Genomic DNA, 18,656 nt, shown 5'->3' with positions numbered 1-18,656 from the left:
ACATTAGTCAGAGTTGGTCAGCAGCACAATCAAGTGTTTAACAGTGCTGTATTAGCAGTAGATCATTAATAACACTGATACACTCATTCAGCTAATATGAGTTTGTTTTCTCTTGTTCTCAGATCTCCAGGTGGAGGTTCCTGAGAGAGTGATAGAGGGAGATAAAGTCACTCTCACATGTAGAACCACCTGCAGTCTGACAGTCAGACCAACATTCACCTGGTACAGAAATAGACATCGTTTATCCTCCAGTACTGACCAACTCCACCTGCAGTCGGTCAGCAGAAAGGATGCAGGCAAATATCGCTGTGCTGTACTGGGTCTGAACTCTCCTGAGGTCACTCTGAATGTCAGATGTAAGTACAGATTCATTCATTCAGTCTCAGAAAACAAGCAAAACTGAGGGTTCATGCTGAACTGTTTTTAACCCTCAGCTGATGCAGCATCACTGTTCTCTCTATGAAATTTTAAACTTATTAGTAAATCAAAAACCAATAAAAAAGCCAAACAGTGTCCAACCACAAAACCAGAGAACCACAGAACCAAGAAAGGTTTGCATTACAGTAATTCTGAGTGTTTTGTCAAAACAAATCATTTTCTGACCTGAAGTTAATAATCTTAACATGAATATAGGTCATGTAGTTTTAAGGAACTAAACACTTATTTAAACAGAAAAGCACCTCCATGAAGTGTAATGTGTCTTTCTACCTCTAGATGGCCCAAAGAGTATCTCAGTGTCCATCAGTCCCTCTGGTGAAATAGTGGAGGGCAGTTCAGTGACTCTGACCTGCATTAGTGATGCAAACCCACCTGTGCAGAACTACACCTGGTTTAAAGGAACATCATTAGTAGCAAAAGGAGAGACTTACACAATGAACCAGATCAGCTCTGTGGACAGTGGAGAATACAAGTGCAAGTGCCGTCATGAACATGGAGAGAAATACTCTGAAGCTCTAACTCTGAATGTTTTGTGTGAGTGTTTAATTGTTTATGTGCACAAAAAGGCAAGATTCTGACATTAATAAAGACCACTCAGTCACTCAGGGACCACTCACATATTACTAATTTAATTCAATTTTGTGTTTGTCTAGATCTTCCAAAGAACACATCAGTGTCCATCAGTCCCTCTGGTGAAATAGTGGAGGGCAGTTCAGTGACTCTGACCTGCAGCAGTGATGCAAACCCACCTGTGGAATATAACTGGTTTAAAGGAACATCATTAGTAGCAAAAGGAGAGACTTACACAATGAACAAGATCAGCTCTGTGGACAGTGGAGAATACAAGTGCAAGTGCAGTAATAAACATGGAGATAAATACTCTGCAGCTCTAACTCTGAATGTTTTGTGTGAGTAAATTCAGTTTTCGTAGCCATTCTCTTTTCTAGAGCTGTAATATTTCATGATGCTTAGATCACTCACTGCTTTTGTCCTGTTATTTAGATCCTCCAAAGAACATCTCAGTGTCCATCAGTCCCTCTGGTGAAACAGCAGAGGGCAGTTCAGTGAATCTGACCTGCAGCAGTGATGCAGACCCACCTGTGCAGAACTACACCTGGTTTAAAGAAGGTGGAAGCTCACCTGTAGGATCTGGACACAGTTACAGGGCTCTACAGAGTGGATCCTACTACTGTGTGGCTCAGAATCAATACGGAACTCAGAAATCAGCTGCAGTGACTGTCACTGTAAAAGGTATTAATGGTGGAAGAATATTAATTAACCCCTAAAAACCTTTGTAACACTTTATAAAACATTACATTCCTAAATATTTGTGTAATTTAAAACTGACTTCAATATTTCTTTACGCACAGCAGTCAGCAGTATTGTTATGTTAGTGGATGAGTGTCAATTAACCCAAAAACATTTTTAAGATATTCTTAAAAAACATTTTTTTTGAAAAATGTTCAACTGCTGTCAACATTTTTCTGCACACAGAGGCTAAGATTTCAGTTGTGGTGTTTGCTGTTCTTGGGGTCGTTGCTGGATGTGGATGTTTTTTTGTCATCATGGGTGTTTTGGTGTTTCAGTATGTATGTGCATCTTAAGTCACCTGACTGGAAAAAATACTTTGAAACTGAATATTCATGCAAATCGTTTTACTTTTTTTTAACCATCACTTATTCTGTTATTATTATTTTTTATATATTATTTAAGGACAAAGAGACAGGACGATTCAGCAAATCCATCAAAGGTAAGACAGGCAAGTCAACAAAAAAAAGTGTTAACAGCTAAAAATGTTGAAATACATATTGAATTACAGTTTTCCGGTGGATCACTCTGTGTTTATTATGTTGCAGGTCTGCAGTTTCCACACTTGATGATGTCTCAGTGATTTACAGCAAAATGACATAAACAACTTTGCAGTTCTGTTCCAGTCCAGTTTTATGATCCATGGACACAATTTAAATCAATGTCTATGCCATGGAAACAGAAAGCATTTTGGAGTTCTCCCTCATCGCTTCAGTGACCATTATGTGGGTCAATATTCCTGATCTCAACAGTATTGTTGCATTTTGCCACTGGCTACGCGGTCAGTGGAGCACTTTAGCTTTATGCTATATAAAGGCGCATAGGAAACGTGTGACTGCTAAGAAAAGGACTGTTATTGTTGTTGTTGGTTCCTCTGTAATCTGTGTTTGTGTTGGGCTTTTTTGTGCCAGCTTAGGTTAATTAGAGTGGGTTTGTGTTTTTGTACCAATCAGGAGAAAGAGTAGGGCTAGGAGTTTCCGAGGGTTGGCTGTAACCGCAGCCATACAGCCAGTGGCAAAGGACTGGACATGTCGCTGGCCGAGACGTTTGGCTATGGCTTGTCCACTGGGGGTGAGGTCAGCAGGAAAGAATGTTGGCTTAGCCAAAATGAACAGCACAGGCTGCAAACAAACATTTGCTGTAGTGGGGTGAACGCTCATATGAGACTTCTGAAAATTTCCATCAATGCTGAAGGAGTTCCGGCACTGCTCTGTTGGACACAGGGTCAACAGTCACAGTGGAAGTCAGAAATGGTACATCCAGGGTTTGAGCTGGAAGGTGCAGCAGTTTATCTCTGCAATGCAACAAATGACAAAGACTTTTTTAAAAACCATGGGTGCCAAATGGACCTATATATTGACATGCAAAGTTTCTGAGGTGGCCATGCGGGGACAATGAAGCCAGAGGAGGCCCGTGCATATAGGAACATGGAGCATCAGATCTGGCTGGAAGATCTCCGGGGGCAAGGTGGGCTGTCAGGTCCAGGGCTGCAATGCAGAGGACATCAGACAACGCAGAGGACGTTGGAAAAGGTGGAGGATGGCCAAGAGGAGAGCCGCTGCTGCTTCCCCTGCTGCTGCTGCCAGTGGCACTGAACTTGACATTGTAACTGTGAGGAATTCTGTTGCACCCAAGATACGGCCCCAAGAGAGGACTGGTGTTGCCCGCTGCCAAGGAACAGGCACTTGGGGAACTGGTGCTTGCCAGGAAGGTAGACAGGCTTACCCCAAAACACCCCATGAGGATGTGTCGGCCCCCCAGTTCAGTTCAAAGAATCTGGAGTGTGAGGACTTCTGTTAGGGGGGTAATGTATCATGTTCAGGAAATGTTTTGAAATGTTAGTTTCCACATTTGATGTTGTCTCAGGGATTTACAGCAATATGAAATAAACAACATTGCAATTCTGTTCTGGACCAGCGTTATGACCCCTATTGAGACAACCAAGTAAACAGGACTCAGACTTTCAGTTGGATGTAAACCACAACCAGTATTTTGGAGTTTTCCCATTCCTTGTTTTGTCTACTAACTATAATTTTGTGGGCTGGCCATTCTGATAACAACAGACTGTTTGGAACTGTCATTGTAACTGAATTTCACAATGTCAAGTGTCAGTATCAAATGATAATTTGTAATTAAATTTAAATCACCAGAAACATCCATAAGATGACATTACTTTATTGATATAAAATCGAAAGAAACAACCTTGTGACTGATTTGCCTCTGACCAACAATCAACCAACACATATTTATTCTGAATGCTCAAAGAAGACTAAACCAAACATTCAGAGAAATTTAAACAATCCTCTGTTAAACCAGAGTTTAATCCCTAGTCATGTATTGGACCTTGATATGACCTCAACAGGCACCTGTAACCAGTGCCTGGAGAACACAAAGTGCACCACTGAAAGTGTACTGTGAACAATGTGTTCTGAGTTTATTCTGACAACTGTAAATTTCTAATTTCATCACTGGTACACAAAGTAAAAGGTGTGTGATGAAGACGTGTGCACAGCTAACATGGTTATTTTCTGCTTCTAAGGACAATATCTAATGTTGTATGTGGACTATATGATGAGACAAATCCTATTAAAAAGTTCACATTATTTTTAAAATGGTAGACACATTATTTTTTAATATTTCATATCATGGATCTATAGAATTTTATATACTCATTATGGTTTATAGAAAACAAGTTCATGTCTGTGTGCCTGCCTTGTGGTGGTATAGCAGCCTGTCCAAGGTGTTTCCTGCCGTGACTCACTGCTTCTTCCTGATTCTAAACCTGAATAAGACTAATTCTGTATTGAAGATACACATGAGGTGACATCATAAGCTCAGAACTACACATCACTCTTTTCCAAATTCTGCTCATGTAGTGTTTCTACTTTAAATGCAGGTACTGATGCTGATGAACAGAATGGAGGGAGATGCAGCTTTCAGTGATCATCAGTGGAGAAAATGAATAATATCACCAGTTAACCTAAAACCCCCAATGCTGTGTGTGCTGTTTTAGTACTGACACTCAGAGGAGTTGTGGTCTGAGTGCTCAGAGACAAAGGAAGTTGTAGTGTGAAAAAATGGAGCTGCTGGTCAACTGGCCACCCACACTGTCTACAGAAAACATGCAAGACTTGAAAGGTCATTGATTTAAAGGAAAAAAATGTTAATCATCTCAACACTGACTCATTAATGTTCTAAGTAAGTGTATCTTAGTGTATGTTTGAAGAATGAAGGACTGATTCAGGGAAAAGAAGAAGAAAATTTGTCAGGATGTGCAGCAAGACTTTAACCACATTCACACCGACTGTTTAAACTGATAAAGCTCTTCTGTTCTCCTCATTCGTTCTTTGTTCAGGAGATGATCGTCACTTAATGAAGGTAATAAAATACTCTCACTGCTTGGTCAGTTAGGTAAGAGTTTATAGTTATTGAACAGAGAAGTGAACTAGTATTTACATTTGTATTGTCTGTAGGTTAAGGATAGCTTGACTTTTACTCTCTTTTATAATATTGACATTAAAAGAATTAGTGAGACACTGAGTTAAGTACACTTAGAGAAACATTAGTAATACAGCTCTAATATGAGGCCTGTAAAAAATTAATCAATTCATAAAAAGCATCTAGTGGACAGTGAAGTAACTGCATGTATGAACTCACAACTATTAGTAGTTTCAAAGTTGTTTATCAGTTTTATGCATGTTGTTGGTTCTTAAAACAGTATTATTAACATTTCTGTAAACAGTGTTTTTTGTTGGTGTTATGATCACACAGGCTGAACTGCTGGTCTCAGAATGTCTCTGACTGTTTCTCTGCTGTTTCTGCTCTTCATCTCTGGAGAGTCTGAGCTGTTACTTCTCATCAAAATGTTAACGGGACCCAAGAATGTATTTTAATATACTGTAGTCAGTTGTGTTGAGTTTGTGTGTGGAGCTTCTCACTTTGTGCTTTTATCTCTAAATGAGCTCAGATTATTGCAGCTGATCATTCAAACTCAGCTGAAATGAACAGTCTTAGAAATGAGCTGAAGTGGAGACTTTATGCAGCATTTTTACTGACTGAGACCCAAACAGTAATAATTTACACATTTCTGTATTTTGTGTTGCAGGAGTTGTTGCTCAGGATGGGTGGGCTGTAAATTACTACCTTAAAACTATCTGTGCTCTAAAGGAGGCTATTATTAACATTATTAACTTTTTCAGTGATGTTCTATCACAGATATTCCATCCCCTTTGAGGGTCTTTCAGAAAAATGTTGGTTGTAAGAGATTTTTCAGCATTTCTGAAGTTGCATGTGGTCTCCGTATTTAAAGAGTCTTTGTAAAATGTATTTCAGGTTTAGTCATGCTGCTGTAAGTGCTTTCTGTCATTTGCAACCTGTCTTTCATTATACTGTGCACTGGATATCAGCCAAGATACTTCACATTCATTTTTAGCTGCAAATTTTTGTGACCAAATAAACACCTACAGAGTTAAGAGATAGAGATAGCATCTAAGAGTCTCATCTGGGTAAAATAGGAGTTAACTGAGCTGTTAACTATAGTACATTAGTCAGAGTTGGTCAGCACACTGAGGTGTTTAACGGCGCTGTATTAGCAGTAGTTCATTAACTGTAGTACATTAGTCAGAGTTGGTCAGCACACTGAGGTGTTTAACAGCGCTGTATTAGCAGTAGTTCATTAACTGTAGTACATTAGTCAGAGTTGATCTGCACACTGAGGTGTTTAACAGCGCTGTATTAGCAGTAGTTCATTAACTGTAGTACATTAATTATTATAACATAACTAAGTTATTATTACAGTTATTACACATTATTAACTTTTTCCAGTGATGTTCTATCACAGATATTCCGTCCCCTTTGAGGGTCTTTCAGAAAAAATTTGGTTGAAAGAGATTTTTCAGCGTTTCTGAAGCTGCATGTGGTCTCTGTATTTGAAGAGTGTTTGTAAAAGATATTTCAGGTTTAGTCATGCTGCTGAAAGTGCTTTCTGTCATTTGCAACCTGTCTTTTATTATACTGTGCACTGGATATCAGCCAAAATACTTCACATTTATTTTTAGCTGCAAATTCTTGGGACCAAATGAACTCCTACAGAATTAAGAGATAGAGATAGCAACTAAGAGTCTAATCTGGGTAAAATAGGAGTAAACTGAGCTGTTAACTATAGTACATTAGTCAGAGTTGGTCAGCAGCACACTGAGGTGTTTAACAGAGCTGTATTAGCAGTAGTTCATTAACTGTTGTACATTAGTCAGAGTTGATCAGCACACTGAGGTGTTTAACAGCGCTGTATTAGCAGTAGTTCATTAATTGTAGTACATTAGTCAGAGTTGGTCAGCACACTGAAGTGTTTAACAGCGCTGTATTAGCAGTAGTTCATTAACTGTAGTACATTAGTCAGAGTTGGTCAGCACACTGAAGTGTTTAACAGCGCTGTATTAGCAGTAGTTCATTAATTGTAGTACATTAGTCAGAGTTGGTCAGCACACTGAAGTGTTTAACAGCACTGTATTAGCAGTAGTTCATTGACTGTAGTGCATTAGTCCGAGTTGATCAGCGTACTGAAGTGTTTAACAGTGCTGTATTAGCTGTAGTTCATTAAATGTAGTACATTAGTCAGAGCCGATCAGCAGCACACTGAGGTGTTTAACAGCACTGTATTAACACTACCCTTCCTGGATCGGGGCCTTGTCGAGGCGTAAGGGCTTGTGTGGTCTAGGGATCTTCAAAGCTAAGTCGTCGGGAGCAGTATGCTCCTGGTAGGGTCTCCCAAGGCGAACAGATCTGGAGTGAAAACCCAGACTAACTCGATCCAAAAATCCTCTATGAAAAATGGACACAGACAATCGTGTACCCTGCCCGGGAGAGGGTCACCGGGACCTACCCCTGGAGCCAGGCCTGGGGGTAGCATCCTCCGGCGAGCGCCTGGTGGCCGGGCAGCCCATGTAACTCTGCCAGGCTCAGCCCGAAGAGGCAACGTGGGGAGACCTTGTGGGCCCACCACCCGCAAGGTCCAGCATGGGGGAGTGGTGCAGTGCCGTATAGGCAGTGGGAGATTGCGGGGGGGCCCCTGGTGGCCTAGGACCCTGCGGCAGAAACTGTCTCTTTGTATGTGGAATGTAACCTCACTGGCAGAGCTTGTGCAGGAGGTTGAGTGGTACCAACTAGATATAGTTGGGCTCACCTCCACCCACAGTGTCGGCTCTGGAACCAAACTCCTGGATAGGGGTTAGTCCCTCTCCTACTCTGGGGTTGCACAGGGTGAGAGGTGCCAGGCGGGTGTGGGGATACTCACGAGTCCCCGGCTGGCAGCCGTGCAGTTGGAGTTTGTCCCAGTGGACGAGAGGGTCGCCTCAATGTGAATTAAAATTGCAGAGAGGAAAACTCTGACTGCTGTGTGTGCTTATGCACTAAACAGCAGGTCGGAGTATTCGGCCTTCTTGGAGCAAGTGGGCGGGGTTCTGGAAAGGGTCCCGCCTACAGACTCCATAGTATTACTGGAAGACTTCAATGCTCATGTTGGTAATGACTGGGAGACCTGGAGAGGCGTGATTGGGAAGAACGGCCTGCCTGATCTAAACCCGAATGGTGAATTGTTATTGGATTTCTGTGCCAGGCATGGATTGTCCATAACGAACACCAAGTTCAAACACAAGGATGTTCATAAGTGTACATGGTACCAGAGCTCCTTGGGTAATAGGTCAATGATCGACTTTGTTGTTGTTTCATCTGTCTTGGGACTATATGTTCTGGACACTCGGCTGAAGAGAGGTGCTGAGCTGTCAACCGATGACCATCTGGTGGTGAGTTGGATCAGATGGCAGGGAAGACCGATGGTCAGACCCGGTAGGCCCAAGCAAACAGTGAGGGTGTGCTGGGAACAACTGTCGGAGGTCCCTGTTCGGAAAGATTTTAACTCCCACCTCCGGGAGAGCTTTTCTCATGTCCCAGAGGAGGTAGGGGACATGGAGTCTGAATGGACCCTGTTCAAAACCTCCATTCTGGAAGATGCCAGGCGTAGCTGTGGCCAAAAGCTTGTTGTTGCCTGTCAGGGCGGTAACCCAAGAACCCCCTGGTGGACACCAGGGGTGAGGGAGGCCATCAAGCTGAAGAAAGAGGCCTTTAGGGACTGGATGGCCCAAAGGACTCCCGACTCAGCAAATAGGTACCGACAGGCAAAAAAGGTGGCAGCCACAACAGTGGCAGAAGCAAAATCCAGGGTGTGGGAGGAGTTTGGAGAAGCCATGCAAAAAGACTTTCGGTCGGCCTCAAGGAGGTTCTGGATGACTGTCCGGCGACTCAGGAGCGGTCGGGGTGGCTGCGCCCAAGCTGTATTCAGCAGGGGTGGGGAAGCTCTGACTTCAAATGAGGATATTGTCGGTCGGTGGAAGGAGCACTTTGAGGAACTCCTTAATCCGGAGATATGCCTCCCTCACGGGCCAGAGGCTTCTCCATTTCCCTGGTGGAGGTCACTGAGGTAGTTGGCAAGCTCTTCAGTGGCAAGGCACCGGGGGTGGATGAGATTCGTCTGAAGATGCTAAAGGCTCTGGATATTGTGGGGCTGTCGTGGCTGGCACGCCTCTGCAATATTGCATGGACCTCGGGAACAGTACCCTTGGACTGGCAGACCAGGGTGGTGGTCCCTATTTTTAAGAAACAGGACTGGAGGGTGTGTGCCAACTATCAGGGTATCACACTGCTCAGCCTCCCTGGGAAAGTCTATGCCAAGGTGCTGGAAAGGAGACTTCAACCGATAGTTGAACCTCGGATTTTGGAGTAGGTTTATGACCGTGTTCCCCGAGATATCTTGTGGGAGGTTCTCCGGGAGTATGGGGTGCCAGGGCTACAACTCCGGGCCATTCAATCTCTGTACTCCCGGAGTGAGAGCTGTGTTCGTATACGCGGCATTAAGTCAGACTTTTTCAGTGTTAGCATTGGACTCCGCCAGGGTTGTGCCCTGTCTCCACTCCTGTTCATGATATTCATGTACAGGGTGTCAAGGCCTAGCTGTGGTCAGGAGGACATTATGTGTGGAGGCCGAAGGGTGGCGTCTCTGCTTTTTGCAGACGATGTTGTTCTTTCTGGATCACATGGATGCCTCCAGCGCGCACTGGAGCAGTTTGCAGCTGAGTGTGAAGCGGTTGGTATGCGGATCAGCACCTCCAAGTCTGAGTCCATGGTCTTAGCCCGGAAAAGGATGGCATGCCCACTCCAGGTAGGGGGAAAGGACTTGCCCCAGGTGGAGGAGTTTAATTATCTCAGGGTCTTGTTCACGAGTGATGGGAAGAGGGATCGTGAGATCAACCGCAGGGTGGGACAGGTGGCAGCAGTAATGGGGTCGCTGTACCTGACTGTAGTGGTGAAGAGGGTCGGTCTGTTTACCGGTCGGTCTACATCCCGACCCTCACCTATGGTCATGAGCTATGGGTAATGACTGAAAGAATGAGATCACGAATACAAGCAGCGGAAATGAGCTTTCTTCGCAGGGTGGTGGGCTACACTCTATTTGATAGGGTGAGGAGCTTGGCCATCCGGGAGGAGCTCGCAGTACAGCCACTACTCCTCCGCATTGAGAGGAGCCAACTGAGGTGGTTCGGGCATCTGATCCGGATGCTCCCTGGACGCCTCCCAGTGGGGGTGTACCAGGCACGGCTTACTGGGACAAGACCCCGGGGTCGTCCTAGGACGCGCTAGAGGGATTTTATCTCCAGGTTGGCCTGGGAGCGGCTTGGGTTCCCGGGAATGAGCTGGAGGAAGTTGCGGGGGACAGGGTCGTCTGGGATTCTCTGCTCTCCCAACTGCTACCGCGACCCTAACTGGACTAAGCGGTTAACGACGATGATGATGATGATGATGTATTAACAGTAGTTCATTAACTGTAGTACATTAGTCTGAGTTGATCAGCACACTGAGGTGTTTAACAGTGGTTTATTAGCAGTAGTTCATTAACTGTAGTACATTAGTCAGAGTTGATCAGCACACTGAGGTGTTTAACAGTGCTGTAATAGAAGTAGTTCATTAACTGTAGTTCATTAGTCAGAGTTGATCAGCACACTGAGGTGTTTAACAGCGCTGTATTAGCAGTAGATCATTAATTGAAGTACATTAGTCAGAGCTGGTCAGCACACTGAGGTGTTTTACAGTGCTGTATTGGCCGTAGGTCATTAACTGTAGTACATTAGTCAGAGTTGATCAGCACACTGAGTTGTTTAACAACTCAAATTTATTTGTATAGCGCTTTTTACAACTGATGTCACAAAGCAGCTTCTCAGAAATCCATTAAGGACAAAGTTTTAACATGAAATGTAAATCCTCCAGGTGAGCAAGCCAGTGGCGACAGTGGCAAGGAAAAACTCCCTCAGAGCTAGGGAAGAAACCTTTGGAGGAACCAAGGCTCACAAGGGGGGACCCATCCTCCTCTGGTCAAACTACTTACAAAATTATTATACTACTAATATTAATAGTGCTGTATTAGCAGTACAATTTATCATACAGGTCAGAGGAGGCTTGGGCATTTACGCTTCTACAGTGATGATGCTTTTGTGTGAAGGAGAAGTACCTACTGTCCAAGGGTCCTTTCATCTACTGCGCCAAATATAACAAAAATATTTTCTTTCTTGTGCATGGTAATGTGCATACATTTAAAACTACTCCTAACGATGTGATTTCAGACCTGTCTTTTGGGGTAAAAGTGTAATCGCAGGTGTGAAGAGACACACAAACTCCCACTTACTGTCAAACATTTATGCATAACTGATGGAATGATTGCCAGCTGTGGTCCTCATATATTTAAAAAGCAGCATGTTAGGCTATTGGGGCCTTTTAAAGAGAAATCTCCACCAGGGTAAGATGCCCCCCATTTGTCATTGGTAAATAGTGATCTTTGCATTTATAAGCTCCCTGGACTAAAAAATGAGGGACTTTGCATGCTTAAGGTGATAGTAATTTCAGGCTCCTGCGGATGGCGTTGCTCAAGGATGATCAGGCTATAAATACCTGCAGGATGTGTGACGGGATGGTGCTGGTGGAGTAGGCTGCCATCACAACTTCTCTGATCACACTGTCTTCTCTTTTGCCTTTTTATTTAGTTTTCTTCTCACTTTAGACTGTATCTTCTCACAAATGATACGCAAAGTGGTGTCCCAGAGGAAAGCAGGCCGGCATCAGGAACAGTCTGAGGGCTCGACGACACCGACCACAACTGCCTAGCATACTGCTAGCCAATGTTCAGTCTTTGGAGAACAAGCTTGATGACCTCCGGGCCAGGATCAAGTTCTAGAGGGACATTCGGGACTGCAATCTCCTTTGCTTCTCTGAATCATGGCTGAGCCCAGTAATACCGAACCACACCATCCAGCCAGCCAAGTTCTTCTCAGTTTACCGCATGGACAGGACAGCAGAGTCGGAGAACTTAAGAGGAGGCGGAGTGTGTGTTAAGATGAACAACAAATCATGCGACAACGCTGGCGTTGTTACTCTCACACACTCCTGCTCACCCAACCTAGAGCTGCTCACCCTCAAGCTGCATCCTTTCTAGGGAGTTTACATCAATTATTATCTGCACTGTCTATATCCCACCTCAGGCGAGCACGGACATTGCACTGTGTGAACTTCATGAAGCACTAACACAGTTTCAGACACAGTACAGAGAAGCCACGCTCAATGTGTATGGGGATTTCAACAGCGCTTAACTTAAGCACGCAATACCAGACTTTCACCAGCCCATCATCTGCCCCACCAGGGGCGACAGAACTCCGGAGCATTGCTACACTTAGTTCAAAGACGGTTATAAAGTACAGTTACATCCTGCATTTGGAATGTTGGACCATGCTGCCATCTTCCTTATGCCAAAATATAAACCAAAGCTGAAATGAGAAGCTCCAGTTCAGAGGGAGGTCCTGCAATGGACAGACCAATCAGAGGCCGTCCTGCAGATCGCTCTAGATAGCGCGGACTGGGATATGTTCCGCTGCAGCTCTGAAGACATCAACGTGTTTACGGAAGCGGTCGGGAGCTTTGTTGGGAAAGTGGTAGACGATAAGGTCCCAAAAATTACCGTAAGGTCATTTCCCAACCAGAAGCCGTGGGTGGATAAAACCATTCGCAACGCTCTGAACTTTCACACCACTGCCTACAATGCAAGGCTCAGCACCGCCAGCATGGATGAATACAAGGCTGCATGCTACAGAGTACAGAGGGCAGTGAAGGAAGCAAAGCAGTGCTACGGAAGAAAACTAGTGTCACAGAATGAAGTGGCTCTACAGCACTGTGGCAGGGGCTGTGGAGGATAATAGACTTCAAAAGCTCACCATCCTGGACGTGTCTCTAGCAAATGAACTGAACACCTTCTACGCTCACTTCAAGGATGCAGCTGGCAGCGCTAGTGGAGCAAATAACGCTAGTGCTAGTGGGGCTAATGGTGTGGCCGGTGGAGCATGCGCAGATCCTGTTAGAGGACAGAGCCTGATCATCATTGTGGTGGGAGATGTGACAAAACTTTTAGGAGAGTGAATACCAGGAAGGCAGCGGGACCAGATGGAATTAGTGGTAAAATCCTCAAAGTCTGTGCTTTCAGCTTGCTATGGTATTTGCTGAAATATTTAACATCTCCCTGACAACTGGAATCATTCCAACATGCTTTATACAGTCATTCATCGTCCCTGTCTCAAAGAAAACCCCAGCCAACGTGCCTTAACAACTATCACCCAGTAGCCCTTACGTCAGTCGTGATTAGATGCTTTGAAAAGCTAATCAGAAACCTCATCACCTCCTCACTGCCGGTCTCCATGGATCCACTACAGTTTGCATACTGCCCCAACCGCTGTACAGATGATACCATCACACATCTGCTCCACACAATACTCTCCCACCTGGACACTTGGAAGGATAATTATGTTAAAATGCTGTTTGTTGACTACAGCTCAGCATTTAACACTTATCCTCTCCAAATTCCACACTCCACAGATCTGGGACTTCATCCATCCCTGTGTCACTGGATCTCCTGACTTCCTGACAGACAGACCACAAGCTGTGCAGGTAGGAAAACACATCTCACCTCAGGGCTGTGTTCTGAGCCCCCTGCTGTATTCACTGTACACATATGAATGCATGGCCACTTCCAGCTCTACCACCATTGTCAAATTCACCGATGACACTGTTGTAGTAAGTCTGATCTCTGACAATGATAAGAGGGCCTACCTGGAAGAGATCAAGCACCTGGAGAATTGCTGTCAGGATAATAATCTTCTCCTTAACGTCAGCAAGACTAAGGAGCTGATAGTGGACTACAGAAAGAAGCAGGAGAGAAGCTGCCATCCCATATGAATAAATGGAGCTGCAGTGGAAAGAGTAGTTTCAAATACCTTGGAGTTCACATCTCACAGGACCTGTCATAGTGTGGCGACATCAACTCTCAGGTGAAGCCCGCCAGTGTCTCTACCACCTCAGGCGGTAGACTTCAGACTGCCCTCCAGAGTGTATGGAACTTCTACACCTGCACCACTGAAAGCATTCTCACTGGGAACATCATAGCCTGGTTTGGAAACAGCACTGGGCAGGACAGAAGGGCTCTCAAGAGGGTGGTGGGGTCAACTAAACACATCATTCAGACCAAGCTCCCTGACCTGCAGACTGTCTATAGCAAGCAGTGCTGGACAAAAGCCAGGAAGATCGTGAAGGACCTTAGCAACCCCAAAAATGGACTCTTCTGTCTGTTGCGGTCAGGGAAGCGCTTTCGCTCCCTGAAGGCAAACACGGAAAGAATGAGGAGGAGCTTCTTCCCACAAGCCATCCAAGCTCTAAAGCACGACAACAAATAGGACAAACAGGACCATCTCACACACATATACACCCATTACACACAGGACTCTGCACTAAACATTGACCACTTCTAATTTGCTTTTAATTTCTTTATTCCATTTCCTGCTCAGTTGCACAGCATTATGTTGCTCTTTCACTTTGCACATTTTGAAATTCACACATTGAAACTTGGGATTCATAGATTGAGAAGAACACTGATAGGAACCTGTTTGTTTTAACAATGTGGTGAAATGTTCTGTTGTTTTGTTGTTGTTTGTTGGTCTCTTGGTGAAGCTGTGAAGAAGTTTGTTACTAATCTTCCTCTCATCTTAGAGAAAATGAACAGGTGAGAACTGTGCTCTTATTTTCAGTAGGAAAAGGTCAGATTAGGTCAGAAGGAGAGCGTCAGTGTCTGTATTTTGGGTTTAGGGTTAGTTTAGCCTGATGTAGTCAGGATTGATTTTGTGTTGGTGGTAGTTACAGTAAGTGTCCAGCAGGGGAGATTAGTTTAGTTGAATTCTTTGCTTTGGAACAATCCACATTCTTTATGTTTGAGCTAATAATTTCCCATCATTCCTGCAGTATTAAGCCTACAACAATGCCTGTTTCTCTTTTCTACTACTTTTAGTACTTTTATTATCTTTCATTATAAGTTTGATATTTACAGTAATGGATCTTCTAAATGAGTTCACTGATGTCTGTGTTGTTATTTCCCTCCAAACTAACTTCAGCTGATCTACATAATCTCTGCATACATCTTACCCAAGAGTGTAAACGTTACCAAGTGAAATATTTAATATAGTTATAAATTAATATACCAGAAATATGAGTGAGCAGAAGAGAAAGATGGATGAAGTGTGAGATGAGCTAATACAGAACTCCAGATATCAGTGAGTCAGTGATGGGCCTCATAGTACAGTGTACATGTGATTTTAACTGCTTTCCTCTAGATGGCAGTAGAGACCAACATTAGATCATAATCTAACTCTGACATCATCAAGAGTTTACTAGTTTTATCAAGGATTAAATATTTTTAAGGTCATTTAAGGCTGTCACAATCATAAAGTCTTAGCTGACAATAAAGTATTAATAAATAACAATTAACAATTTAATTTTCTTTTCATTGCATGCAGCTTTTAAAGTACCTGATGCTGCCATCAAATTCTAAATGGGCAAAAAAACAATAAAATTACTCAGTTTCAACATTTGATATGTTGTCTTTGTACTATTCAATCAAATATAGGGTTTAAGTATGTTGCACATCATTGCATTTTGTTTGCATTTACATTTTGCACAGCATCCCAACTTTTTTGAAAATGGGGTTGTATGTACCCCAGTGATTCAGAGATAGGCGCGTGTCCTGGGCACACTTTTTCCTTTTTTTCGGCCCACCCAGGAGAGAATCGCACTCAGCAGTTACTCACTAATCATTCTTGTTGGGAGTCCATGAATAACGACATTCGTAGATTTGTATCATCCTGTTCCGTCTGTTCTCAATGCAGAACTCCTAAAATGTTACCAGCTGGTAAATTTGTTCCATTACCCATACCTGCTGGAACTTGGTAGCACATTGCCATAGATTTTGTTACAGACCAACCTGAACCACAGTGGTTTCACCACTATCCTATAGGTAGATTATAGATAGATTTTCATGTAGTGTCCAATTAGTTCCTTTTGCATCACTGCTAGCTGCATTTCAAACAGCAGACTCTTTAGTGAAACAGGTTTTTAGATTCTTCGGTACACAAGAAGACATTCTGTCATATTAAGGCCCACAGTTCACTTCTCAAGTTTGGTCAGCCTTCTTTGAGCACATTGGGCTTTCAATTAGTTTAATCTAAGGGTTCCATCCTCAGTATAATGGACAATGTGAGCGTGTGAACCAGGAACTGGGAAAATCTCTGAGATTGTATTGCTACAACAATCCCAAGGACTGGTCTAGGTTTTTTATATGGGTGGAGACGGCACAGAACTCATTAGCTCAGCTATAGGAATTACCCCTTTTTAGTGCAGTTTAAGTTTTGGACGTCCCAGTCGTAGATGACCGGGTGCAGAGAAGTGAAAGAGTATGGAAGTGGGGGGGCACATAAAAGGATTGAAGTCGCCCTGCAAAGAAACAAGCAGCAAGCAGATCACTGTCAATGCCAGAATCCGGACTGGGTCTGGCTGTCCACAAGGAATTTTTGATTCCCTGAGGGGAGTAAAAACCTTAATCCCCAGTACACTGGCCTTTTTAAAATTCTGAAAAGAATCAATAATGTCAATTACTAATTAGATTTGCCCCTCACTATCGCATTTTGCATTTGTTTCATGTAATTCCTGTAATTTCAGGTCCGCTGGATGAGGCCACACCCGACGTCACGCTACTCCCTTCAGAGGGAGTGGATGGAGCCCCTGTCTACACTGTTCACCGGGTGCTGGACTCCAGAAGACCAGGAGTGGCAGTCCAATCCCTGGTGGGGTTTAGGCCTAGAGGAGCAAAGCTGGGTTCCAGATCATGACATCTTGGGTCCTGGGATGATCGCTTGACCTGTTTTGTGATTACGACTACAGAACTCCCTCAAACTAATAAAGCCTGCTCAGATTTTACACTCCGCACATGTCTGACTCATTCTGTCCCATTAGAACACCAAACCCAAGACTGTAATAGTTACCTAATGAAACATTTAATACTTTTATTAATGAAACAGCAGCAGTTTTGCTAATAAATACCTGAAATGTCAGTGAGCAGAAGAGAAAGATGGATGAAGTATCAGTTGAGCTAATACACAGCTCCAGATATCAGTCAGTCAGTGATGGGCATATACTGTGATACAGTTTGCATGTAACTACAGGGACTTTCCTCTAGATGGCAGTACAAACCAATAGTAGATGACAAGCCAACTATGACATCATCATCAAGAGTTTACTAGTTTTATCAAAGAGAAAAACACTATTAATGTCATTTAGGGCTGTCACAGTTCTAAAATCTTAGATGCCAATTAATTATCATTAAATAATTGCAAATAACAATTTAATTTTCTATTCATTGTACGCAGCTCTTGATGTAAACGCCTGAACTCAGTTCCTATGTGTGTATTTAGCAGCTAACACTGGTTTTACTGTTGAAATGATTCACTGCAGTTTTGTGCGACTCACTCAACACAAATGTCTACAGTCACACAGAATCATGTGAAGAGTCGACCAGAGCTTTACTTCAGAGTGAAAATATAAACAATAAACACTCATTCTGCTAGCATTCTAGAATTAGAATTCTGATTCTAAATCTGAATGAGACTAATTCTGTACTGAAGATACAGAGGAAATGACATCATCAGCTCTGAACTAAATGTCACACTTTCTAAATGCTGCTGATGTAGTGTTTCTACTTTTAAAGGTTGGTCAGAATCTGACTCCCCTATGCGTCACTCAGGAGTATAAACACTACAGATTACACTCATGATTTCTGTTGTTTCTATTTGTAAATATCAGTTAATCTCTACTTTTCCTTCACAGCAAACACCACAACAGGACCTACAGCCAAACAAAGAGTCTCACAGTGACAGTTTAATTTGATAAACTATAGATGCTGGTTGTTGGTGCAGCACTTGGGGGATTGAAAGCCTTTCAGTTATGATGTTAAGTATTATAATAACACTATGAACACAGGACGGCCTACAGGTCTCATGTTAATTCTCATGTCTAGGGCAACAACATACTTAGTACAACCAGGTTCACCACAGTAATATTCTTTCTCATCATTACTGGGCAGCGTTAGTGAATTAAGTTAGTGAATCTGCCCCTAAAAGTCCTTCACGAGTTAGTATCATCAACATTAATGCAGGTCTCTTAATGAGGGATCTTCCTCAGTCACTGATGCTTATCACTGGTTTCCCTCTACCCATAATGCTGTGTGTGCTGCAGTGTATTTTTAGCATTAGCTCTCAGAAACTGAGCTGCGTTATCTGTTCATCATGAGAGTGACATCATGAAGTGCTGTGCATGTTCAGAGAGAAAGGAAGTTCTAGTGTGAATATATGAAGCTGCTGGTCAGTTGAAGTCACTCACTCTGTCTACATACAACAAGAAGGTAAAAGTCATTGATTTAAAAGGGAAAATGTTCATCATCTCAGAAG

At 43.2% G+C, this 18,656-nt stretch overlaps 1 protein-coding gene across 1 annotated transcript in view; it reads left to right on the top strand.

Moving 5' to 3' along the window:
- Window positions 1-2,057, top strand: part of LOC118797801 (sialoadhesin-like) — a 48,048-nt gene extending 45,991 nt beyond the window's left edge. The window contains exons 4-8 of the mRNA XM_036557071.1: window positions 123-356; window positions 715-972; window positions 1,092-1,346; window positions 1,441-1,689; window positions 1,933-2,057. Of these exons, the coding sequence (XP_036412964.1) occupies window positions 123-356; window positions 715-972; window positions 1,092-1,346; window positions 1,441-1,689; window positions 1,933-2,042 (1,106 nt within the window). The 3' untranslated portion in view covers window positions 2,043-2,057. The remainder of the gene's footprint in view (window positions 1-122; window positions 357-714; window positions 973-1,091; window positions 1,347-1,440; window positions 1,690-1,932) is intronic.
- Window positions 2,058-18,656: the final 16,599 nt, after the last annotated feature.

Source organism: Colossoma macropomum, unplaced genomic scaffold, assembly GCF_904425465.1.
Source record: "Colossoma macropomum unplaced genomic scaffold, Colossoma_macropomum, whole genome shotgun sequence".
Taxonomy (NCBI): domain Eukaryota; kingdom Metazoa; phylum Chordata; class Actinopteri; order Characiformes; family Serrasalmidae; genus Colossoma; species Colossoma macropomum.
The sequence above is the reverse complement of the archived record's forward strand: the minus strand, read 5'-3'. Positions and strand labels throughout refer to the sequence as shown.